At 40.7% G+C, this 26,138-nt stretch overlaps 1 protein-coding gene across 1 annotated transcript; it reads right to left on the reverse strand.

Moving 5' to 3' along the window:
* Nucleotides 1-15,399: 15,399 nt before the first annotated feature.
* LOC115806809 (cilia- and flagella-associated protein 100-like) lies at nucleotides 15,400-22,294 on the reverse strand. Its single transcript, XM_030767668.1, has 14 exons — nucleotides 22,242-22,294; nucleotides 22,027-22,136; nucleotides 21,030-21,207; nucleotides 20,499-20,554; nucleotides 20,099-20,262; nucleotides 19,810-19,890; nucleotides 19,426-19,604; nucleotides 18,497-18,590; nucleotides 18,031-18,076; nucleotides 17,309-17,460; nucleotides 16,759-16,882; nucleotides 16,396-16,598; nucleotides 15,835-15,928; nucleotides 15,400-15,510 (listed from the first exon to the last, which is right to left on the reverse strand). Exons 2-14 carry the CDS (start codon nucleotides 22,123-22,125, stop codon nucleotides 15,400-15,402), a joined length of 1,581 nt encoding a protein of 526 aa, XP_030623528.1. The 5' UTR covers nucleotides 22,126-22,136; nucleotides 22,242-22,294.
* Between the last annotated feature and the right edge of the window lie 3,844 nt (nucleotides 22,295-26,138).

Here is a 26,138-nt window from a genome sequence, read left to right on the forward strand (position 1 = left end):
ACAATGAACTCTTTATTTTGCCTATAGACAAATTAAACTTTCCATTCAGAAGCATGACTGACTAGGCCAACAGTAGCAAAACAATGCTTGCAGACTGTACTTTGTTTATGGTCTTCTAACCCTCGTCATCGTCTTGAACACTGAATCCAAAATGTTCCCACTGTCACGCCCTGTCTCTTTTTGTTCTTGTTTGTTTCTTTTTTTCCCCCTCTAGTGGCCAGTTTTGGTTCTGTTTTGCACTTGATTTTTTTGGTCCAGTCCTCTTTGTCCCTTGGTTTAGTCCCCTTTTGGTTTAGTCCTGTTAAGTTCAGCTCAGTTCACCTGTCTTTACTTTCATTAAGCCTCGTTTAGGTTTGCATAAATACTCCTTGGTTTTCCTGTTTCTTTGTCTTGTGTTGTTTGGTGTTCCCTGATGTGTCTGCCATGTCTACAATTTGTGAGTTTTTGGTAACCATGTTAATGTTTAAGTTTAGTAAAGCTAACCTGCATATGCATCCATCTTTCTCCAAGCCTGACACCCACACAGCGGATTTGTATGATGGAGTATTAGGGCCACATTGAGGGGAAAAAAACTGAGGTTTTGAGGATAAGGGTATAATATTACAAGAATAAAGTCGTAATTTTACAAGAATAAAGTTTAGTAATTTTAGGCTACATGTTATTTTAGAGTGGAAATACCTGAACAGCAACCTGCCAAAATTTTCTGTGTAAAATTACGACTTTGTTCTCACGATATTACACCTTTTTTTCTTGAAATATGTCTTTATTCTCATTAAACTGCGACTTTATTATCATAATATTATGACTTTTTTCTCAGTTACGACTTTATTCTCGTAATATAACGACCTTACTCTCGAAACCTCCGAATTTTTTCCTCCCTCAATGTGGCCCCAACAATCCGTTGCAGATTTGAAAGAGGGCGGTGCCTCTTCAGATTTGTTTCTCTCTTTCGCTAGCCCTAGCGCCAGTGTCAGGTTGGAGCTGAGAGAATACATTTTGTTTTTGGTTTTCCCTCTCTTCACCAGTTCGTATTTGTATACAGAGTGCTGATAGGCTCCAGGGAAATTCTGATAGGTTCCAGAGACATTCTGTGGATCTCAATGTACAACGTGCGTGTAGTCTGCAGCACAATAAGTAAGTTTTGGAAATTCTAGGAAAATGACAGGCATGTTATAATACCACGGCTCACTTGTGTGTATTGAACTGTAGGGGGCGTACCGAATGGTTCGACAACATGCCATGTATTGTTGCATCCCTAGTATCCACACAATTTGTCAGATGAAGTGAGAAGATTTTCCTCTTTGCCTTGCATTTATAGCGTTCAGTTCATTGGGATGCCTCAAAATGTCTGCCAAGTACACAAGTTTCATGCACCATCGTGCATCTGCAATCAACTCTGCATATGCAAAATTCTCTCCTATCAGGAACATTCTAGGGCTTTTCACACTGCATATTCTTAGCCCAGGGCTATCCAAGAGTTGACCCTGGAATAACTTAGCCCCTTTTAACACACACACACACACACACACACACTGTTAATCCAGGGTTAACCTAAGCACAGGGCTTTACGATTGACACTGCACTTCTACTAGCCCTGGGTTAAATGTCCGTTGGAACACACGACTAATGTTTACATTCTCGAATGACATGTGACTACTCTTTAGTACAAGCAGTTAAAATGTCACCATTAGGAGGGCTTTATGTGAGACCGTTGCTGAAACATCAAAAAGAGAGAGAACAGCAGAGAAAGGAAAGACTGAAAAGAAGACGTGTATTGTTTTACCTTTTCCAGCAGTGGCAAACAAAGGAGATGTTGCTGTTTTTTTATGTCTAATGGGTGTTGTGTCTAGCGAAGTACCACCGCCTAACCAACAGATTTGATCACTAACAAAAAGTGACCAGTGGTGGCACTAATTGTAACTGCCCACGTGGTCGGCACCTATTGCACACCTGTCTGGCCAAGGAGGGGTCTCCTCTCTCTGTGGTCCTTCTCAAGATTTCTCCCATCTTCCCATTTCCCTTTTGGGTTTTTGGGGAGTTTTTTCTTGCCCGCCATGAGGATTAAGTCAGGGGGTGCCATCATGTTTTGATTTGACTGTTGTGGCCTGTAAAGCCCTTTGAGACTGTAAACAGTGATATTGGGCTCTAAATAAACTTGAACTTGAACTTGAACGATGCTGTCAAAACATTTACGGAAGCGGAATGGATCAAACACTTTAGGATGTCAAACACGACATTTGATTTTCTCGTCAATAATCTGCAGCTATACATCGAGAAGAAAGACACAAGTCTTCGACAGACAGACGGGGTAAACCGAAAAGTTGCCCTAACTTTGTGGCGTTTAGCCACCAACACTGAATATAGAACACTCGGGCAGCTGTTTGGTGTGGGTGTGTCCACTGTCTGCAACATTGTACACGGAGTACATTTACATTTTCATTTTTGTCATTTAGCAGACGCTCTTCTCCATAGTGGCTTACAGAAGTTAAGGGCATCTAATGAAGTAGCGTGAAGACGCTGTACAACTGGACACAACCTCATATGAACATGCATCATTAATAAAACAGTGCTGAATTAAACTAGGCTATATCCTACATGATTCAATGCTTAAGTGCTTCAAGTCATGATTGATAGGACTGCGACATTACAAAATAATCACATACCATGATGAACAACATAAAACAAAGAGATCACACTTAGGTAGGAGACATTATTAATTACAGTATTATTTGAGAGTGGCCTCCAATGGACTCCCCTGTGTTTGTACGATCGAGTCTTAGTACGACAAGCCTGTCACTTTCGCTTACGCTACAGCAGGGCACACACAGTATGTAATTGCCCAGGTATAAGAGATGAGCAGCAAGCTGTGAGAGGGAGCGAAACTACCAGCTAATTCCTACTTATACACCTCCGAAACTAAGCATTGTAAACCAGGTAGCCAGTGAAATTGATTTTGATATAATTTCAATCAAAGCAGCTCTAGTTTCAAGTTTCAAGTTTATTTAGAGCCCAATATCACTGTTTACAGTCTCAAAGGGCTTTACAGGCCACAACAGTCAAAATCAAAACATGACGGCACCCCCTGATTTAATCTTCATGGCGGGCAAGAAAAAACTCCCCAAAAACCCAAAAGGGAATTGGGAAAATGGGAGAAATCTTGAGAAGGACCACAGAGAGAGGAGACCCCTCCTTGGCCAGACAGGTGTGCAATAGGTGCCGACCCAGCGGGCAGTTACAATTGCAAGTGAATTGGAGCATGAACAAAGGGCATGGTGATGCTGATGGGAGGCTGACAGGGGGATGAAAGATGATAACACCAGGATGGATCAGTCCAGAGGGCGGGAGGAGTCAGGATCACTGGTATCTCAGGAGTAGCATGTGTGGCGAGTAGCATGTGTGGCTCAACAGAGAGAGAGAGAGAGAGAGAGAGAGAGAGAGAGAGAGACATTGTTAGATGTTCATTTCCACATAATGGTTAAGGGGAAATATACCGAGTGCAGGCAGAGACTCCAGCAAGACTAGCTATTACAGCATAGTTAAAAGGGAGAGGTAGAAGGTAACACGGACATGAGGGCACTCTGGGACACAAGGCAGCCACCCACTCCACCATCAACAAATCTGAGTGAACATGTTAGAGTGGGGGGGTGACAGCATCCAAACATCCCAGTTCACCAAACATTCTATGCCCGAGAACCCTCCAGATTTGCTTCTTTACTTAGTAAAGAGCTGTTAGCAAAAGGCTTGGCTAAACAGATAAGTTTTCAGCCTTGACTTAAACATAGAGACTGTGTCTGCGTCTCGAACATTAATTGGGAGGCTGTTCCATAACTGTGGGGGCTCTGTAAGAGAAGGCTCTGCCCCCTGCTGTAGCCATCACAACTCAAGGTACCAACAAATAGCCTGCATCGTAAAAGGCAGTTTTGGTTGTGTTCTTGATATGAGTGACTAGTGAGAGACTAGAGTCAAAAATCACACCAAGGTTCTTAGTTGAAGAGTTTTGAGAGATGATGCAGTTGTCAAAATTTAGAGTTAGATCACTAAAAAGATGCTTGTGCGTAGGGGGACCAATGACCAGCATTTCAGTCTTGCCTGCGTTAAGCATCAGGAAATTTGAAGACATCCAACCCTTAATAGCACAAAGACATGCCTCAAGGTTAGCCAATTCAGAGCGGTCATTATGCTGGATAGGTAAGAAAATCTGAGTATCGTCAGCATAACAATGGAAGTTAATGTTGTAACTACGAATAATGTCACCCAAAGGGAGCATGTAAATAGAGAATAGAAGAGGGCCAAGGACTGATCCCTGAGGAACACCATAGTTAAGCTTGTGGTATTCAGAGGTCACATTATTATAGTGGACACACTGCTTTCTCTCAGAGAGATAAGATTTAAACCAAGAGAGCGCCAGGCCACGAATGCCAATTCAAATAGCCTGCACCTTTTGATCTAAGTAGGTGTGGTGGATCATCTAGAGGTGGTCCATGGATTTGAAGCAAGGTGGAGCTTCCCACAGTGCTTTGGTGCTGTCTCGTACAGGCACGAAGCACTATCCCAGTGACTTATATAACAGGAAGGGGTTCCATTCAGTGGTCCCCCAAGGTCTAGTTGATCACCAGTATTGATTTATGAATGTAAACTTCAAATACCCAGGGAGTGTCCACGATGCCCGTGTGTTTGGGAGGATTTGTATCTACAAGCAAGGCCAGACAGGAAGGCTGTGCCCCCCAAACCCATGTGAGGTGGGAGAAACCACTGTGCCTGTGTTCATACTGGTGTGAGTCATCAGGAGTGCCCTTCAGTGATGAACTGCCACTGAGAGAGGATCCAGTCCAGGATCCAGATCACCAACTTGAGATCCCAACTGAGGATGCCTCACTAGTGCACAATGCCTTTGTGCAGCATTTTGCAGCTGCCACACATGCATATGTGCGCGCGCGCGCACACACACACACACACACACACACATACAAACACACACACATACATGCATACTACAACTGATTTCACTGATTTTCCCTGAATGAGTGATTACTTGAAATCTAGTATTTGTACTGAATAAACATACTTCTTATTACCCAATCTCTTCTCTTCTGTGGTCATTCAAAAAGACACCTGCATAAAGATTTACTATTAACTACTCCATAACAACACTCTTATTAGACACTTGATTATTGTACTAAGAAAATACTAACTCAATATCAAGGCTACAGGTCACATTTATACAATTTTAATGATATACATTAGTGGCAATGTACTTCACAAAACCACGACTAAACAAAAAAACACTCAAATGTTGTAGATAAATTGTTCAAAGAGAGTAAACTTGAGTGAGTTGCACAAACTGATCTGACTGATACAATGAAATATTAGGAACTGATTGGTGATACAAGAAGGCTAAAGTATTGAGATTAACCAGGAACTGATTGGTCTTACAGGCATTTAAGTGTTGTGATTAAGCAGGAACTGATTTGTGATTAAATAATAAAGGGGAACTCAATGGGATTTACCAAGCCTCATATGTACCATTCTGGGAGTATGCAGTAGGCTGCCCCATCAACATCTGCCCCAGTATTCTGAATCTCATACTCCCTTTCCTCCTGTTGCCTTCTCTCCTCTCTTCTCTCACTTGTCGCCTCCTGTTCCTCCATCCACCGCATGAACTCCCTCTTTGAAGCTTGCTGATATTCAATGAGGGTTTGCACCATGCCCTCTGAAGCTTCAGCACTGCCTCTCCTTCTGGTCTTCCTCTGGTTAGCTGTAGTTGTCTATAAACATAAAACAAACAGTGCATACTTAATAAGAAGTTATAACTTTTTAACAGGAGGAATGAATCAAGCATTATGAAAATCTATACATATCTTTGGGGGGGACAAGTGGGCATTTTTTGGTGAACTGAGAATGAAAATGTCCATAACGTTTCAGATGTTTCTGAAATGAAACCATTAATGTTCCTTATGAGCTCTAAGTTGCCATTTTTGACACTTTTGGGGGGTATACATGCTTCTAAAAAGACACTGTTACTGTAATTGTTACTCTAAACATAGTGAAGATACAATCTTGATATCGGTTTAACCCTTACAGTGTACTGTAAGACATGGCTGTGGATTAGAGAGGTGAAGGTAAAGGTAAGCTAAAAAGGCTTTGCCGTTTTTTATTTGTTGATTGTGTCTGTTCTAGGGACGTGACTTATAAACAACTAATCGTTAAATGCTAAGGAATTTAGTAAACGACAAGGAAAACATTAAAAGTTTAATTGGCTATAATAGACTTTAATGCGAAGAAAGTCACCAGGTCTTAAATGAAGTTACCAGAAAAGTTGCACCGGTGGCATGATGTGGCAATCTGTTCTTATGATGTTGATGTATTGTTACCATAAAGTGACATATGGCTGTTTTAATGTTTACTTTATCATTTGTTAATGTAATGTTTAGTTTATTATTAGTTAATGGTTATGTTTATTGGCTGGCTCAAAATAACAATGCTCGTTCTTCAATATAGCCAATGTATCTATGGTTATAGTACAGTGTCAGTGACGAGTTTGTGTCAGTCCAGCCAGGGCCTTTTCATTTAAATTTGAATGTAAATTTAATTTATGCTTATTCGTGTCCTGAAGACGTAGTGTATTTTATTTTTCTCAGTTCGTTCTGAATAAAATGTAAGTGCTGCAACACATTCTTTCTTTTCTTGTAGTCATGTTAAAAAAGACTATTTAAATTCATTCAAGTTAGACAATTAAAAATATTAAGAAATGTTAAGTAGCTTTTATATGTAGGCCTGTCAACACAATCCCTAATCTGTACTGTATTTCAATAAATTGTGGCGAATTTCAGAAAAATCTGAGATCATGGACATTTTCTGTCTCAATTCAACAGCAAGGCTAAGCAATTGATTAAAAGGTAGACTCATCTGTGTGTGCATGTGTGTGTGCGTGTTAACGAGATTGAGGTGTCTGTTTGTATGTGTATGTCACAGTGGATGCGGAATGTGTGCAGAGTGTGTTTGAGAACAGCCTACCTGAATGTTTTGATCTGACTCCTCTCCTGCTGATGGTGATGAAGCGCTTTCATTTGCAGGATCCATCCTTTCCTCCTCTGCAACTGACTCGTTCCCATCTTCATCCTGCTCTCCCCTAAGCTCCTCATTAGCCATAGCCAGGGAGTCTTGAGTCGTATCCACCTGAGGGCTCAACACTTGGCCTGTCCCTCATGACAGAGTCCACAATATTGAAAAACGGACAAGTGATGTCCTTGACCTCTTTGTATTCCTTTTTACATTTTTTGAGCTTTTGTTTGAGGTGTTCTGGCATCCTGCTGAAACCTGCCTCGGCTAGCTTCGCTGACAGATGGTGGAAAACCTTTCTGTTGCGGCATGTTCCATCTAGTTTCTCTTGAATGGACTTTTCCGACCACAAACTCAGGAAAAATGCCGTTTCCGCCTGCGACCAATTTGATCTTTTTAGATTTTTAAACTCATTTCCAGACAGGCTGTTGTTTTACATTAGCTAGTCTGCTAGATCAGCAGTCCCCAACCTTTTTTGCACCACGGACCGGTTTCATATAGACATATAGGCTACACAACACGACTGGAATACCAATTAGGCCTGTAAGTTTAGTACAGTTGCTTTTTCATAGCATTTTAGTTTAAGTAGGTCTAACATGGTGATATTATAAAAACATAAAGTGCATATTTTGCTCGAATGACCATATAATAAAACATTGCAACTCACCATGTCGCTGAATCAGTGGGAGCCCTGAGCTTGTTTCCTGGCAACAAGACGATCCCATCCAGGGGTGCAGGGAGACAGTGTGTTCCTTATGTCCAAGCCTACTCTGTAATTTTGTTGTTGTTGCCATCATTGCGGAAAACCCTGCTTCGCAGAGATAGGATGTTGCAATGTCTTCAGTGTCTTTTTGTCACTATCTCAGGATATCCTTGATTTTAATCCAGAAGGTCGGCAGAAGTTCTCTCAAACATACTTTTAAGGCCACCGTCATTTGTAACCTCAAGGAGTTAATCTTCTTCCTGCGCAGACATGGACGATTCACCTGGGACATTCACAAATGGGTCACGGATCCATTCCTTCGCACTTTGTGGGTCTTTGGCGGTTGGGAAGTAATGCTCAGACTCCGTTGACAGCAAAGCTAGGTGATCGTGCACCAGCTGGGAGAAGGACGGCCCAGTCTCAGTCCCTCCCAAAATCCCCACAAATGTTGGGAACATGTCAGATCTGCCCCTATGCACTCGCCGTCCCCACAGTTCTAGTTTGGCTTTGAATGCAGCCACTTTATCTGCCAACTTAAAGACAGTTGTCATTCTCCCCTGAAGTAACAGACTGAGGTCGTTGAGCAGGTTGAATATGTTGCACAGGTAAGCAAGTTTTGCGACCCATTACTCATCATTGAAATGTGCTGCCATTGGTGACTTTTCTCTGTATGAAATCTCTGCAGCAGCTCTCATAATTCAAACACTCTGACCAGTGATCTCCCCCTGGGTAGCCATCTGACTTCTGTGTATAAGAGAAGGTGTTTGTGCTCTGCGTCCATTTCCTCACAAAGCTGCTCAAACAGATGCGAGTTGAGAATGTGTGCTTTGATGTGATTGATAAGTTTAATAACATCATTCAATACGGCATTAAATTCAGGTGGCATTTTTCGGATAGCCAGCATTTCTCTGTGAATGACACAGTGCGTAGACTCACATTCAGGCGCAACCTCTTTAACCCGGGTAGTGAGACCAGACAGCCATCCAGTCATGGCAGCAGCCTCATCAGTGCATACGCCAACTCAGAATGACCAATTCAATTTTCCTGACATGTAGTCATCCAAAGACTTAAATAGTTCTGTGGCCATTGTGTTAGTCGGCAGTGACAGCGCACACAACAAATCCTCATGCACATCCTGAAATATATATCGCACATAAACAAGCAGTACATTGGTAGATTTATCAGTACATCGGTAGATTTGTCATCCTGGATTGCATACCACGGTGACTCCTTAAGCCTCTAACAATTGTGCCTCAAGGTCCTCCGCTATTTCATCAATTCACCTAGTGACGGTGGTAGCTGAAAGAGGAACTTGTGCTATCTTTTTAGCTGCAGCTTCTCCTAAAAGTTCATGGCAAATGTCCTTAGCAGCAGGTAGAATCAACTCCTTGGCAATAGTGAAAGGCTTCTTAGCCTTAGCAATACGGCTAGCCAATAAGTATAATGCTCTCAATGCAGCCACATTTGTTGATGTGGTGGCTTTCAAGATTTGCCTTCCAATTGTACAGTCTGACAGCAGAAACTTTTGGTGCTTGTGGGCCTTGCATTTTGTTGACAATTGCTGTGCCTGCTGGCAATATGACCGTATTGCCAATCGTGTGTGGCTTCTTAGCCTTAGCTACTATTTTGGTGTTTTTTGTTACTATTTTTGTTACTGCTCAGGTGTTCTCTCTGTCGCTATCTCTCTCTCTCGCTCCCCACCCCATTTTTCTTTTCAGATTGCTGGTGGGTCACAATTGGCTGGGGAACATCCGAGGGAATTTTAAAAGAAGACAGCTGCGCAGGACACATCTGGCGGAACCTCCTGACTAACTCCTGCTGCCACCTCTATAGAGTTTTGGTATAAAATCTTTTTGGTAACAAATGTAATTTGTAAATAGTTGTTAATAGTTGGGTAATTTTGTTGGTTTCTTTTGTGTTCTCTTCGTAGTCAGCACTTGTAGGGGGTGGGTGCCGATTCAGTTTGAATGTATTTTCTCCTGTTTATGTTAGTTAGGGAGGGAAGTTGATTTGTATTTATTTTGGTACTCTTTTGGATAGGTTATTCTCTTTTCCCTTTAGTTAGATGTATTTTGTTTATTGTTTTAGCGTGGCTCACCCCTGAAGTCTTTTGTGTTTTTGTAAATAATTATATATAGTAATAAAAAGCTGACTGTTGTTATATCGGTGTCGGTATTGGTGTTTCGGGTTCACTCGGGTGGCTGGAGAAGGAGGTTTCTCCCATTGGCGGGTTTAACTTTCGTGGATTTGATTATTCACGAGTTTGCCATCAATAATTAAATGGGATTTTTTTTGGAGTGTTGAGGCCTACTGCGGAAAATCGCAGCCACGTTGCGTAGACCAGAAAGTGTAAATGTGGTACACCCCCCATAATTGTACTTTTTGTGTCCTTTTCAGGATGCTGTAGTCTTTTTTTTTACGTTAGTCTTCATGCTGTTGCATTGAGACATAATTTGCTGCTATACCATTAAGAGGAGTTATTGAGTAACGTAGCATGGTTCTTGTCGGTATAGTAGAGAGTTTGTGTAGAGGAAATAAAACTTAATAAGAGAAGAGAGAACAGAGCGAGATGAAATATCAGAGTGATGTGTATTTTTATGCTGTTACAGAATAAACGAAGAAAACTTATGAACACACTTATTTCGGACATCGTTTTATTCAAGTGTGTAACATAAAGAAAACTAAAAACGGTTTAGTAAGTCATAAATGCATAAAATATATGTATTATTGATCTGTTTTATCGTTTATTACCATAAATATAGGCCACCACATTATTAAGAGTGAAGGTTTGGGGGGGCCTAGAGATATTTGCGGTTTTTCCCCCGCGACTGTATTCTCATGCCATGTGTTATTGTTTGTCCAGACTAGAAGGAGACTGAAAACATGCGAGCCTTGCATAAAACCGCAAAAAGTAAAGGCTAATGTGAGCAAAGGGCTAAACATAATAACTTGTTCTACTGAAATGTGTGTCTATACTGATATACTTCAAACCCTTTCTATCAAAGTCCTACTCAAGAAAATCAGATTAGGATCTGATTTAAGTAATTGTAGCTTCCCTGAGCAAAAATCTGTTCACTGAGAAAGAAATCAGCTCAGATCTGGTTACAGAACTGAAATAATTCTGATAAAAGTAGTAAATGATCTAAATACTATCACTGAGTTGAAAATTTAGTTGGTTTCTCTGGGGCTTCCTTGAACTGGTTTAACACTCATCTGACTAGCAGACAATACTGTGGGATTCTTGGAGGTTATTTTGGTCTGCCTTTATTCTCTTTTTATATGCCTCTGTCTGGTCTAATTATTTCTGAACAACAAAGTGAAGTGATTTTCTGTGAATCAAGTAAATATAGTAATTCCCATCAGTACAAGTCTATTCAAGCATTTTTTGGAAACCTGAAGAACAACTAAAACTGCTCTCCTTCATCCCCAGAATCCTGCAAATATTAGACCATACCTTATACCACAAGATGCCAAGCTGACTCACTGATTCTCAGGCTTTGTCTACTGCTACATATTTTTAATGTGTTACGTAAAACGAATACTGACAGGCTGCAGCTCATTCAAAACACTGCAGCAATGTTTTTACTGCTTAGATGTTATTTGTGAAGGTTCTTTGAATGTTCAAGGGTGTCAGTCACAGAACTATAATGCAACTGACCATTCAAAGATCTCCAAGAAATAGTAAAAAAAAAAAAAGAAAAATCATTCTTTTTTTCAGACTTCGTCATGCTTGACATGCTCCTCTTTAGTCCGTTTCACAGTGAATAATGATTTATACTTCAAAGTTTTAACCAAACACTACACTGTCTCTCTAGTGTGACACTCCTGGGTTTTCAGATGTCTGTAACTTCAGTAACTTACACTACAACAAAGTACATTTTACATGTCTGCCATTAACATATCTGTGTGAGTTTTAGGTCAAGTGCTGTCATTGTCAAATGAAAGAGAATTCTGTCTGTGACAGACTAGTCCAAAAGTTGACAAAAATCATGAGGATGAGGAAAAGGAAGGCAGTGCTCCTCATGGTAGCAGCAAGTGTGGACAGATCTGGAAACTACCAGTTAATGGTAGCAAATTCTGCATACGGGGCTGGAAATACAATACACACACACACCCATCTATGGTAGAAATCCAATAAGCTGTTTCCTCCTGTGAAAAGCTAGTCATGTATTATCATCAAAGCAATGACTGCAAATAGAAAATGTGGTACTGTTAATTAAATACTTTTAGACAATACAACTTCTTGTCACTGCACTGTTTTACTGAAACATGTTTTCAACAGACAAAAAGCAACAACTATATTCGACAAGACAAAAGCTGTCAGATGAGAAAATGCACCCGTCATTTCAGGTTAAATGATGGATGATTTACTTGTTCATTATGATGTAAAATGTTGGATAAACACAATTTTAAGAGAGTTTTAATTGTGGCACAGAGAAATAAGGTAACTGCAAGAGTAATGAACCTAGGCCTCTGTGGTTATGTGACCTACTAGGATAAGAACACACAGTGGCAGATCTTGCCGGGGGCAGCACCGGGCGCCCTCATGAAAAAATCCGGAATGGTGATACTTGCGCGATCGGTTTTCTAACACTCATTTGCACGTCATGTCAATGATATTATGTCAACTGTGTGGGTCACTTAACCTTGCGGGCACCCTGATTCAAGTTTGTGAGCTAGGCAGGCTATTGCCTGGGAAGGTCTCCCACTCAGAAGTTGGAGATGGGGAGGGGGGCGGCGGTAGGTTGACCTCAGGTCTCCGCATGCGAAGTCTGAGGTAGGGGGAGCGCGTGAATCTATCAAATAGCACATTTCTAACTTTGTACAATACTAATGTAATTAATAAAATCAGTCACACTTCCAGGGCGCCATACAAGCTAGAACCACTACTGAAGACACGTCTAGGCTTGAAGGGAGAGATGTGATAGACACCTTTGTTTGAAATGAAAGAATTACTTCATTGGCTAAATACTTTTTTTTATTATTATTAATGTTAAATTGATAAATTTGGTTATAAAATAAAACAAGCAAAAACAAATAAGCAAATGAAATGGATAAACAATCAAAGTAATTAGAGAAAAATTACAAAGCAAAATATAATGTAAACATGATGCAAAGCAAATACAGTGTGACAGAACAAATGGAACATTATATAAAAATCAGTGTTCTAAAACAATTTCACTGATAGTTATCAATGGACAAAATATCACTGTGAATGCATGTATCTGTGTGTGTCTGTATGCATGTCCCTGTCCTGTGTGTGAACCACACAGTCATACCACCACCTTTTACCTCAAGTGCATTAAAACCAGTCATCAATGTCAATCTCCTTGCATATTTAGTGAAAGATGTCCTCATCAAACAGTTTGAAATGTATATTTGTATGTATGATGCAAACAATCAATATTCAATGATATATTAATTACGACAGCTACGTAAATAAAGCAAATAAGCCAGGAAGCTCACAACTTTGACAGCGAGAACCTTCTTGAAATTATAATGCCCCTAGCAAGATCAGTTAACTTTTCTTCTATCAACAGCAAAGTTCACTGACACATAGCAACACAAACACAAAATAATTATCAGCAAATGATTAATGATCATTCAGCATCAAAGAAACAATAACAATTAGGTTTATGTACATCGCTGGTCAGATCAAAAAGCTAATAATGTAACAGAACATATCCTAACTGAACCGGTTTGATAAAAGTCAATCAACTTGACTCAGAGTTAAAGTAATCCAACATTAAATTATCATCATCAATGTCTTTACAGAATTGTTTCAACTTGTTCCAGGATACTTAGAATGTGAAAACAGGAGTTAATTATGTTTTAATCTGTAATTTCTTGAATTTCTCCGCTCCGTTTCATGAACTGACTGCTTTCCCTTAGAACTAAGGAGTGCATGTTCACCTACTTTGCCAATCAAGATGGGATTTGACAGTTACGGCCAATGTCAGCCATAGTATGGCATCAATTAATTTCATTGACGCTCCTCAAAAGAAAATGTAAAAAGAAATGCATCGCATGGAAAACTGATGAAATATGTCTCAAAATAACATTGTAAACAAAATATTTGTCATCCATTTATCCAATGGGTTACAGTTCATTTTGTAAGGCAAGACAATTGTTTTACTATTGCAGATTTTAAAATAATTTTGCTTCGGTTCATACAGTCCCTCTGGCACTGTCCCTGTATGTTTTTATAAGCCAGTAATGAATGTGTGAATGCTAAATGACTTTCTGTTGTCCATGTAAGGCTTGGGTGCTTTTAGTTGGCCAAGGAGCTGAATACAACCCTTGCTTCAACAAATAGCAGACTCAATTCAATATTCAAATTACATTTAACTTCAACTGGGTAAAATTATGAAAGACCACCTAACCAACACCCACCTAGTCCCCGACTTCTCTCTCCATGCCCCCCCCCCCCCGCCCCTTTCTTTTTCGGTTTATCTTCCATCCATCCATTTTCTGCCGCTTATCTGGGACCGGGTCGCGGTGGCAGCAGGCTGAGGAGGGTCGCCCAGACATCCCTTGAGCTTATGGACAATATAATTTTGATTTGACTTTGTTATAGACATGTAAAGCCCTTTGAGACGATAAATAGTGATACTGGGCTCTACATAAACTTATTATTATTATTATTATGTTTTGGGGTGTGGAGGTGGGGAGGGGTTGTTTCATTTCACCCTGAGTACTGTCTGTAAACTGTAACCTTAGCTACCTTAAAGGTTGCCAACTGACTAAAGGTAAAAAAAGTTTGACTGCCTGTAAAACGCTTGCATCATCATCATACCTGGGAATCAGAATTCTTTCCCTTCTAATGAATAGACTGTGTCTGTGCTATTTTAAAGCTGCCAAAGCATGTGCTCATGCATTCATTACTGTCCATCTACATTTGTGCAGTGCTCCTGAGATGAGAGAAAACGTCTTTGTGGCACTTCAGTTTTCCAGTATTGTTCAGTATGCTCTCTCTTTGCATCTGTGCTGATGAGAATTCCTAAGTGTCATTGTCACCTGATGCTACAGGCAGGGGTGTCATAAGCATAGCCATGGAAACTGACTCTGCTTGAAGGGATAAGTATACCAGACAAAATCATGTATCAAAGAGAATAAAAACAGACCAAAATAACCCCATGGAACAGCATAGAGAAGCTCCCTAGAACATGGTTGCCATGAATACCAACGTACTATCTGCCAGTCAGTTGAGTGTTAGTCCAAAAGGAACCAAACCAACATATAAGTCAATGTAGCAGTACACTGTGGTCCCTAGAGTCAAATGCAGCACTAAACTGTCAGTGTCCTGAAGAACTAAAAAACATTAAAGTTCAGATCATTTATGACTTTCAACAGTACCATTTAAATAATAAAATTTCAGATTTTCTAAAGATGAATGTTTTATATTTAGATATACGTGTCTCTGCGGATATACTTCACATTTCTACTCAACAAAATGCATCCTAGACACTTTACCTCTGCTGTTCCCTTTGATAAATTCTAGAAATGCAGTTTTTAAACATTTTAATAACTTTTTAAGGAAAACATTAACGAAAAAAAATTCAGTCAAAGTCCAGAACTTAAGCAGCACAGATATTTGGTGTGATGAAGCAGCATGTGAGATGGAATGCTCTGGGACTCTAGGAGAAGTACTGCAGATTGTCTAACTCCATGGTATGTTTCTCCATATCAGCCTTCACTTTTTGCTGTTTTACTGGGGGCAGCATGCGAGGCCTCGGTCTCCTCCCAGTCTGGAGAAAGAAGAGGACAGAGCATTGATACAGTCTCCATAGAGTAAATTATTTCGTACTGAATGATAATTGACAATTTAATGGTACAGATTAAAATCTTGGATGAAATGAACAAAGAGAAGTATTTGTATAACGGTTTTATGACTAGATGTAATCTCCACTCTCGCACACATTATGGCGTGAGTGGAGATTATGTTGAATCATATTATATCATTATTTTTCCTCATTGTCTGTACTCATGAAAAAAAAAGTAACAATTTCATGTGTATGTTCCTTACTGATGTTCCGTAAAATGAAATACAAGTCAGGTACACGTCCACTCACGCGAACTTTAGTGTCGGCCTGGGCTCTCTCCAGTCCTTTGCGCCTCCTTTCATCCTGCTGCTGGATCTTTAGCCTCAGATTCTCCTCCCTTTGTCTGTTGTGCAGATGGACAAGACACTGAGACAGTGATTTTAAACGAGCATTTCACATTGCTTTCTGATCTGCACCTCAGTACACTGTAAAAATCAATTATTTTATAGAAGTTTTTACAGTATTGTTCGGAACATATATCTTATTTCAAAGAATTTAAATAGATTCAGACTGGCTTTCGGATACTGATCTTAAGAAACACTACAAGTAAGTACACCCAGCACACTTTTGCTTTTTGTTTGAGCACTGCTATTTGTATCTTAATTATGGATTTGTCCACACTGGATTTCAGGCAAAATCCAACAAGCCCCTATCTGACACAGGTTTAATAAGCCAAACCAAATAAGAAAACATGACCATTCATGACCTTCCATATTTTGGTCACACCAATGACAAGGACTTTCACTTCTTCTCTCGCACCCCAGAATATCACTACAGTAGGATAACAGAACATGGCTTATCTCTGCTGACCTGATTCTCTTCTCTCTCTCACACGCCCTTTCTGCCATCTCCACATATTTAGTGGGAATCAGCTCAAAGCTTTCTTCAAGCTCATCCCTAAGATGCTCCAGCATGGTCAGCATGTGCAGAGTGAAGAGTTTGTCCTCACAGTCACCCACACACTGACGAAAAACCTCCACCATCTTGCTCTTGATCTTCTCCAGCAACGGATCCTGAGACAAATGGGGGGAATAATTGGCCCTTTGATATGTATTCAGTAATAAAGAGCTCATTCAAGGTCTCTGTTTTTTTAATTTGGTGCATTATGCTGAAGGAGGAGGAGTAGGTGATAGAGGAGGTAACACTGACAAGCCATGGTGTGTATAATCTTACCTGGATCTCTGGCTTGTACTCGCCGTGAAAGAAGTGCTGAGCTTTGATCATCAGCTCAGCAACTTTCCCTTTCTCTTTCTCTATGTTGTCTCTTAATATACTATTCATTTCCTCCATCTTTATCCTAAATATACCCAACACAAACAGAACACATCAGACAAACTTGGGCTCAAAAAACTGCTGTGTGTTCCTGCCAATCATCAGGGAGAGTGGATGTGTTTAATTATTAGAATATCCACTACCCTGAAATGTGGGCTGTGTTCAAGGAAAGTTTATTGTGCTTATTTTTTTACTGGTGGACAAAACCAGTGCCATTTCAAATGAAGTCAAGCAATGTACTGGTGTCTGATAAGAACAATGCAACAGAAACTTATTCTACCTCTTATGACTATGACCGCATGGTTAACATACCACAACATGAAGTTGTAATGGTATTTTCTCACTACAACATCGTGCATCAGAAACTCACCGGTCACCACTGGGAAGTTTTTTCAATCTGTTGTTTAATTAGAGAGAAATAATGCATGGTTCTTCTTTTATGGATACTCACATCTCCTTGCATGGGTCGTTCAGGGCAGCATTTAACCTCTCTAGTGTTTGTTCTTCCTCTTCGCGCTGCTGACAGGACAACATGATGTTTTGCTTCAACTCTGTAAGCTGCTCCAAAATCTGCTGTGGATTACTGAAGTAGATATGGGGTTCCTGTACATCAGCACACAAACACATTTACATGTTTGCTGAAAAGCATGTGTAGAGAATATATAAAACATGTAGATAATATTTAAAGGCCGTCTACACAATCCCAAACATGCTGTGTAGTTACTAAATCTCCTTTGGGCTACTTATTAATTGAATCAGTACAATAAACTGAGTTGTTATTAAGCATCTATGCTATGTAGTGATCAAGTACAATACAATGTTCCTTTGAGAAGTTTCAAAAGTCAGTTTGACACAGGGAATTTGACTCACCCAACAGAAGCTGGTAAAAAAAGATCAGAAAAGGACTAGAAGGTATTTTAATGAGACACACTCTGACTTCAGTGATTTTTTGCCCAAAGAGCATAAATGTCTGATGGGTGGTTAAATTTGGCAAGTTACATGAAGTTACATGTGTGTATCTCAAGTCAGAATACCCCCCCCCCCAGTCAGTGAAAATCATGTTGTGTGTGTGCATATATATATAGATATATAAAAAGAATAACAAAAAGCAAAAATACACTTGCTTGGAAAATCAAACTAATCAGTAGATTAGGCAGAAAATAGCTATCTCACCTCATAGTCAGACAGGTTTCCCTTCAGCTCCACTTTTATCATGGGTCTAATGACGTTCATTGATGCCGAGTTGATGTCAAAGAAAAAGATTTCCAAAACAAAAAGGATTCTAATCATTTACAATAGGATTACTGGAATATCAGATCTTCACCTAGTTACCACTCATGTTAACATACTGTAAGACTCCAGAAGAACTGGTTGGTTATGAACTTGGCTCTGCTGAGACATATTACCTTAGCGCTATTCTACCGTGTGTGGTGCATTGGTCTGGATTTCATTAGAGCAGAGTGATTGCTACGGTACCATGCTGGTTTAAGGGGCTTATGCAGTAGGAGCTAAGTACTCACATGTCATTGTATCAGCTGTTGGTAATTTGTGTGTACATTTGTAATCATGTGCTTAATATGAACTCTCTGGTGCTGTGGTGTGTGTTCTGAGTGCAGTGCTAGTACTCAGTGTCACTCACAGTTTGGTGCCCCCTGGAGCCTGGAGGAGGCTAAGTCTCCGTCTTCTCCACGGGTTCATCACTGGCACTGGCCCTTCAGCTATAGTGTTTCTGCCTGTTGGGTTAACAATACCTTTTCACTAAAAGCCAGGTGTGATATTCTCACAGGAGGTGCTGTAAACTGTCATGAATGCTTGTCAGGCTGTGGCATCACTCATCCTATCTGCATTGTCCATAAAAATTATATGTGGACCATATACTGAAAACACCATATACCACACAATGGAGATCAATAAAAGAATGTTATTTTTCAACACAGTCATATCATGTAGCATTTACTAGGTATCCATTGAAAGAGGTCCATCTCACAATCAAAACCCCTTTGTTTACTTAATACAAAACATATCAGCATATTTTGGCCAATTAAACATTTGTTAGTTGTTCATCTAGCGTCCCTCAATGATCCCTCATTCCTCTGACAAGCTAACTAGACACTGACTGTATCACATTCAATGTTACCAATTTTGTTTCTCCCACAAAAAAATGCATTTTTGATTTTTAGCTAGACAAGAAAGACAGCGCTGTTGTCATGGTTTGTTCTAGATGAGCTTAATGATAAGACAATCCTTAATGCAAGCACAACTACAACCCCGCTGAATTTTAGACACAATATTTAAAAAAATCAATTTTTTCCCTTGTTTGCAAAAATTTGCTTAATTTTGCCATAGCACAGGCCCAACAAACATGGTGCAGGAAAACGTTAGCATATACAGTATACTGTTTTTTTCCGCCACAGTGAAATATAATGCTTGCTCCAATAACTGATGGAATGTTGTCACTATTCAGACAATGGATGTCACATGTCCTAATCAGACACAGAATACAGGATAATAAAACGGCAGTTGTTTTGGATTTGGGACACTCGACTGGCACCACTTGTGTGAACTTACGTGTTGTTAGATTGCTCCCATCAGCACTCTCCGACTCCTCTGTGGCAGCAGCTTTCATCATCTCCCACTTCTCCTTCCTGATTTGTTCAGTTTTCTGCCATTCAGGAGGAGACACCTTAAAGAGGAAGTCCTGAGCTGTTGACTGTTCTTCTATCATTCCCTTGTATATGTTGATTTCACTGAGAACAGAGAGAGAAAAGAAATTTGTGTGTTTTTTAAAGAGTAAAAGTGTAACTTATGCACATTCAGATACTAATTTAAGTATGTCTCCATGCACACACACAAGAGCTCCTCACAACAGAAATTCTAGAGCATATGCATATTTGTACAGTTTAGAACATAAAGAGACATCCCACCAGCCTGAGCGCTTCTCTATCATCCCACCTTATGAGTTCCTTCATTTCATCCTTTATTTGATTGAGTTTGGCCTCTATCTCCAACCTCCGTCTTTTTTCAGATGCAGCACTGTCAAAAAACAAACCGAATTCTTGGACTAATGTATTGAAAAAACATCTGTAGTTTCCTGTTGATAACATCATTTCCGATCTGAGTTTTCATAAAAAAAAATTTTTTTTTTTTTTTTTTAAATCTATACAGTTGTACATTATGGTCACTTATGCTTCAATACACCTTTGTTATACGTATTTATAAAATGCGTGCTGAACATAAGTACAGTGCTTGGCTCTTCTCCAGGTGCTGATGTTGGGTTTTCAGGTTCAAATCAATTTGTGCAGCACGGCATTCCAATGACTGCATTTCCTTCTCCATTGTCTTTTTCCTAAGTGCTGCCTCCCTCTTCAGGTCCTGCATGTCCATGTTCTTCACTGCCAGAGAATACTTAAGGAACAAAGGAAAATGTTTTTTGGCAAAACTTTTTCAGGACAACAGATTGTGAGACATATGAAAACATTTGCTTGTCAACCCATCAGCAGAGGCCAAAGAATGTAAAAAGACAGTGACAACTTGGACAAACTAAGCCCACACAGGGATAGAACTGTGACACTTCTGTGGCAGTGTTATTGTACATTTCATATTTACATAAAGGAAGAGCAACATGTGGTAGTATGTCTTACATTCAGCCGTATCATCTCCTGAATCCTCGTCTGGTACTCGTGGATTGATTCTTGCTCTGAGGGGGGACACACAAACTCAACGGTCATCAACAGAAAATGAGAGCATCTCTGATACGTCCCCACAGCTTTCAGCACTGTATGGCTCAAAGGAAGAGTTGTGTTTGGCACTTGGAAACATTTGGTTTTGGTAATAAGCACTTGTAATCTTAAGGTCTTTGACACAGTCATCTTAGGTGTAGGCTACCAATGCAAACCCTGGAGCAGCCTTTCCCCACTCATCTCCATAAGTATTTCGTTTGAGCTTGCATGTTCACTATATTAAATATTTAGTACACTTTACTGATTACTGTCAGCTAATCATTGAAAAAATTAGCTTGAGGAAAGGTTCTCCAAGTCATATCTGAATACATAATGACTGCGTTATATCTCATGGCAATTTTCTCTCAACAGTTGTCGTAATTCAAGTGTTACATGTTTTGGCTTTCAAACACTTTCTTTGAAGAATGTAGGACTATTTTAATCCTCTCTCACCATGCACGCTTTCTCTCTTACACACACCCCAGGCAATCGATCCAATAAAATCTGAGTCTGTGTGGCAAGGCGCTTCCTTGTCCAGCCACCTTTTCAGCTCCTGCCGCTGAGCGCCACAGTCCGCTCTGAGACGCGAACTGTACGTGCTCTTGTCTTGCACCTGCAGTCGTCGCTGCTTCTGACGACCAATAAGGAGAGGGAGCACACATAGTTAACAGCCTCTCTGTTTTAGAATAGGCTACTCCAGCTCTCCAGTGCTTTCCCACTCCATTCAAGCCACAGTTTTAAAAATCTGAAAACCAAAGTATTTCCTTAAAATATACATATGATTTGTTGAAATGTTCAGATTAGCTCGCACTGATTCAACGAGAGGAAATGACAAGTTACTAAATTGTGGCGATCCAGTCAGGAAAATAACGTGAAACAGAAATAAAAGAACTCGCACTCTATCATAAAACTGTTCTCTCGCGTTTCTGCTGTTCGGCTGAAGTGCGCAAAAAAATGTGAAAAGTTACGGTTTCGAAATGGTCTATAGACTTTGTAGGCTATATCTAAAGAGTGCGAGTTTCACCAAGTGAAATGGTTCTCCTGGAAGCCTCATAGCCTATTTAAAAATGATAAGAATTATGACAAACAAACAAACAAACAAACAAACAAATAAAACGCTGTGTCAACTGTCTTGACATAAATTTGAAGCGCTATAGCGTACAGCTATTTGTCGTTAAATTCTCTGATGCGGTTAATAGTTCAGTGGTTTATTTATATTTACATGTACGTTTATTCTTTCGGCACGCTTTCATCCAAAGCGATTTCACGAGACGTAGGATACAATCCAAGATTTTTTCCCTATAAACCAGCATGTTATATTATGTGAGTGCTACAAGCTAATTCATGGCACGGATTCGGTTTCAAAATCCATAGCAAATCATGAATACTTTCTAGGGTTTTAACGGATAAAGTTCTGTTCCGTGTAATGAACTGTCATCTAATCGCTCACCGGCATTTTCTTCTCATCCTCTTGCTTTGAAAGGTTAGACACAAGAGATCTGCTCATCCGGTTGGTCCTTAAATCCCTCAGTAAATCAGCTTCTGCCATCTTTACATCTGCTGCACACGCGCAAACAAGCACACAAATTTGACAGGAATTATGACATACAGCGTTCTTATCTAATTTTCCCTTGCGCTGACAATTATCATCAATAATGACCTTACTTATCGTGTCATTTGCAGCGTTTCATATGGGTTTGTCAGAATGCTGATTTCTATAGCCTAAATCACGCTGTCCTTGTTCACCGTAAGGGCTCAAACTGGAAGTGTTTTGGGGGGGAAAGTTTATTAATTCCGGCAGCGTTCCCATGTGGCCTGTTTGTGACGCGCGACAGAATCATTCTAGAATACAGAAGTTGACCACAAAGGGCGATCAAAAATGAAGGCTTCGAAATATTCTCATTGGCGAGGTCTACTGAACATGTGGTGTAAGTAAATGTTTGTCCTTTTTGCACTCGAGACATTCTGGCGCCCCCCTCGACGCTTAGTAGACCGACATTTAAATGGTACGTTGAAAATATTTTACAAAAACATGATATTTGGAAGAGGAGGATCTCATCACGTTCAGTTAGCTGTATACTTTAAGTAATAAAGGCTCCACTAGACAGTCGTGCATTGGTTTCTGGTTAATATCAAGATACCTATAAGAACAGATATGAGTACATGTCTACTGAGACTCCTGCTGCTCCCTTATCAGACAGCAAACAGTACAATCTGCACTTTCTTCAATGGCAATTTAAAGGTAAAATCTGGAAACTATACAGCTTCCTTTTGGAGAATTAAAGGAGTAATCAGGGAATTCTTTGTTTTGCAGGATTATATTGGACTGAAACCATAAAGTAGAATTCATATCTTAGTAACTGGGAACTTCTTAAATTTGAAAATCAGCAAATTTGTGAGGAACTTTGATAGTAACCTTCTTAAAATGAGAAAGGCAGAAGGAGGTGATGTGATTTTTAAAATTACCTGTCTTTCTCAGAAAAAAATGACATATATTGAGAATAACATGTACTGAGAAGTACATGTACTGTGCTGCAGAATAAGTTGGATGAGACTTCAAAGAAGAAATGGATTGAAAAAGATGAGAAAATTTCAGCTTACTTTTGCAAACCAGAGAAAAATAACACAAAACTCAACCATGGAGTGATTAAATGTTCATGGGAAAATTTACATTAATCATAAAGAAATAGCCTGTTTTTATTCCACTTTTACAGCAATCTTTGTAGATCTGGATACCAAGAGAAACCAGCCTCCTCTTTTAAAGCTCCATCACATGCAGTAAATAAATTGCATGAGAAGAAAAGCAATGATGTGACCATATTTACAATAGAGGAGATATTAAAATTACTGGAGATCTTAAAAATAATGTATCCTCATGGAATGAAGGGAAGTTATGTCATATAAGCTGTTCTCTAAAGAACTTCATGCCCTTTTTGCCTGAAGTTTTATATATAAAGTATGCAGAAGGATGCTGTGCCTCCAACAATTAGTAAAAGCTTAGTCAAACTAATTGACAGGGTTGCCTGATCTCTCCATGTATCTTCTTAGTTGTTTTTCAACGTCTCACAACATTTGTCTGTTTTGGTGAATTACAGGGAGTAGCTGTTTTTGACAGGAATATTGGCATTAGTCATTTAGTGGATTACACTACACTATTCTTGAAAGATGTTTCCTAGATTCTGACTACAGCTGAACTTCCAAAGCAGTTCTGTGAAGTGTTTATTTGAACTTTAGTAAGAGTGAATTTGTAGCTATAAAATCTAGTAAGAGACTGTTTATTTATAATGTTCTGGTCAGTAGACAAGTTGATTATGTGAATATTATTATAAACAGAGAATGAGGTGGCCAGGTGCTTCTCTTAACCTTAGCTGAATTATTAAATAAAAAACCTCAGTAAAAGTGAAACTCTTGGCTGCAGAGAGACCTGACTTTACGAGAACGGATTCTGCTTGTCACAGATGAAGGCATTCGCAACTCGCTTATGTAACATTGCTTTTCCAAGCAATTTTTTTAGATTAGATTTTAGATGTCTTTGAGGAATTTTCTCTCTCTTGACATTTTCTCCCAATTAGGTGGTCTGAATTTTTTATCATTGTAATTAATTATTGTAATTACAGCATTAACAAAATCCCGTTATGATGTCATATTTCCACAGGCAGATGTTGTTGGTCTGGTTTGTAACCTTCAGGCATAATCTTTTTACCTCATAAATGTTTTATCTGGAGTACTATGGACATAACATGAATAGCACCCCCAGGGAGAATTAGGGGGAAAAAAATACTCATTCCGATCTCTCTCAATCCCACAAAAAAACATGAACTATTGCAAACTGCCCTCCACCCTCCCCAAACACACACACACACAGTCTTCATTATCATCAGTCTCCATCTGGAGGTTCATAGTCACCCCACCCCCATTGTGCTGGGTATAATTATCAGACATTACTATCAACATAATCAGCATAATCAGTGCTGTGTAATATATTAATATACTTGAACTCCTCCACTTGAGGCAGGAACTCAGTCCCAATTCGGAGGGGGCAAGCCACCTTTTTCCGGCATAGGACCATGGCCTCAGACTTGGAGGTGCTGATCCTCATCCCGACCGCTTCACACTCGGCTGCAAACCGCCCCAATGCATGCTGGAGGTCACAGTTTGATGAGGCCAACAGAACCACATCATCTGCAAAAAGCAGAGACGCAATCCTGAGGCCACCGTACTGGTCACCCTCCTCACCCCGACTGCGCCTTGAGATCCTGTCCATGAAAATTAAGAACAAGATCGGAGACAAGGTACAGCCCTGGCGGAGTCCAACACTCACTGGGAATGGGTTTGACTTTGTGCCGAGAATACGGACACAGCTCTCACTACGGTTATACAGGGATCGAATGGCTCACAGCAGCGAACCTGGCACCCCATACTCCAGCAGTACCCCCCACAGGACACCCCGAGGGACACGATCGTAAGCCTTCTCCAGGTCCACAAAACACATGTAGACTGGATTGGCAAATTCCCATGATCCCTCCGTGCAAGGGTGAACAGCTGGTCCGCTGTTCCACGGCCAGGACGGAATCCGCATTGTTCCTCCTGGATCCGAGGTTCGACAATCGGCCGCAATCTCCTTTCCAGTACCTTGGAGTAGGCTTTCCCAGGGAGGCTGAGTAGTGTGATACCCCGATAATTGGAGCACACTCTCCGGTCCCCTTTTTTAAAAATGGGGACCACCACCCCTGTCTGCCACTCCACAGGCACTGTCCCTGACTCCCACGCAACGCTGAAGAGGCATGTCAGCCATGACAGCCCAACAACATCCAAGGCCTTCAGCATTTCAGGGCGGATCTCATCCACCCCTGGCACCTTGCCACTGCAGAGTTTTCTAACTGCCTCAGTGACCTCTGCCAGAGAGATGGGTGATGACCCTCCTGAATCTTCTGGCCCTGCCTCCTCTATGGAGGGCGTGTCAGTCGGGTTTAGGAGCTCCTCAAAGTGTTCCTTCCACCGTCCGACCACATCCTCAGTTGAGGTCAGGACCTCCCCATCCCTGCTGAGAACAGCCTGGACGAGGCCCTGCCTGCCCTTCCTGAGTCGCCTGACGGTTTGCCAGAACCTCTTTGAGGCCAACCAAAAGTCCTTTTCCATGGCGTCCCCAAACTCCTCCCATACCCAAGTTTTTGCTTCCATGACAGCTGTCGCTGCAGCCCTTTTGGCATGCCGGTACCTCTCAGCCAATTCTGGAGTCCCCCGTGCTAGCCAAGCCCAGAAGGCCTCCTTCTTCAGCCTGACGGCTGAAGAAGGAGGCCGGTGGCGTCCACCACCGGGTCCTTGGGTTGCCGCCACGACAGGCACCGATGACCGTCTGGCCACAGCTCAAAGCTGCCGCTTCAACATTGGAGGCTCTGAACAGGGTCCATTCAAACTCCATGTCCCCAGCCTCCCTCGGGATCAGGGAGAAGCTCCTCCGGAGGTGTGAATTGAAGATCTTCCGTACAGGGTCCTCAGCCAGCCGTTCCCAGTTCACCCTCACTATGCGCTTGGGTTTACCAGGTCTGTCCGGCAGCCTCC

The sequence above is a fragment of the Chanos chanos genome, chromosome 3 (assembly GCF_902362185.1).
Source record: "Chanos chanos chromosome 3, fChaCha1.1, whole genome shotgun sequence".
Taxonomy (NCBI): domain Eukaryota; kingdom Metazoa; phylum Chordata; class Actinopteri; order Gonorynchiformes; family Chanidae; genus Chanos; species Chanos chanos.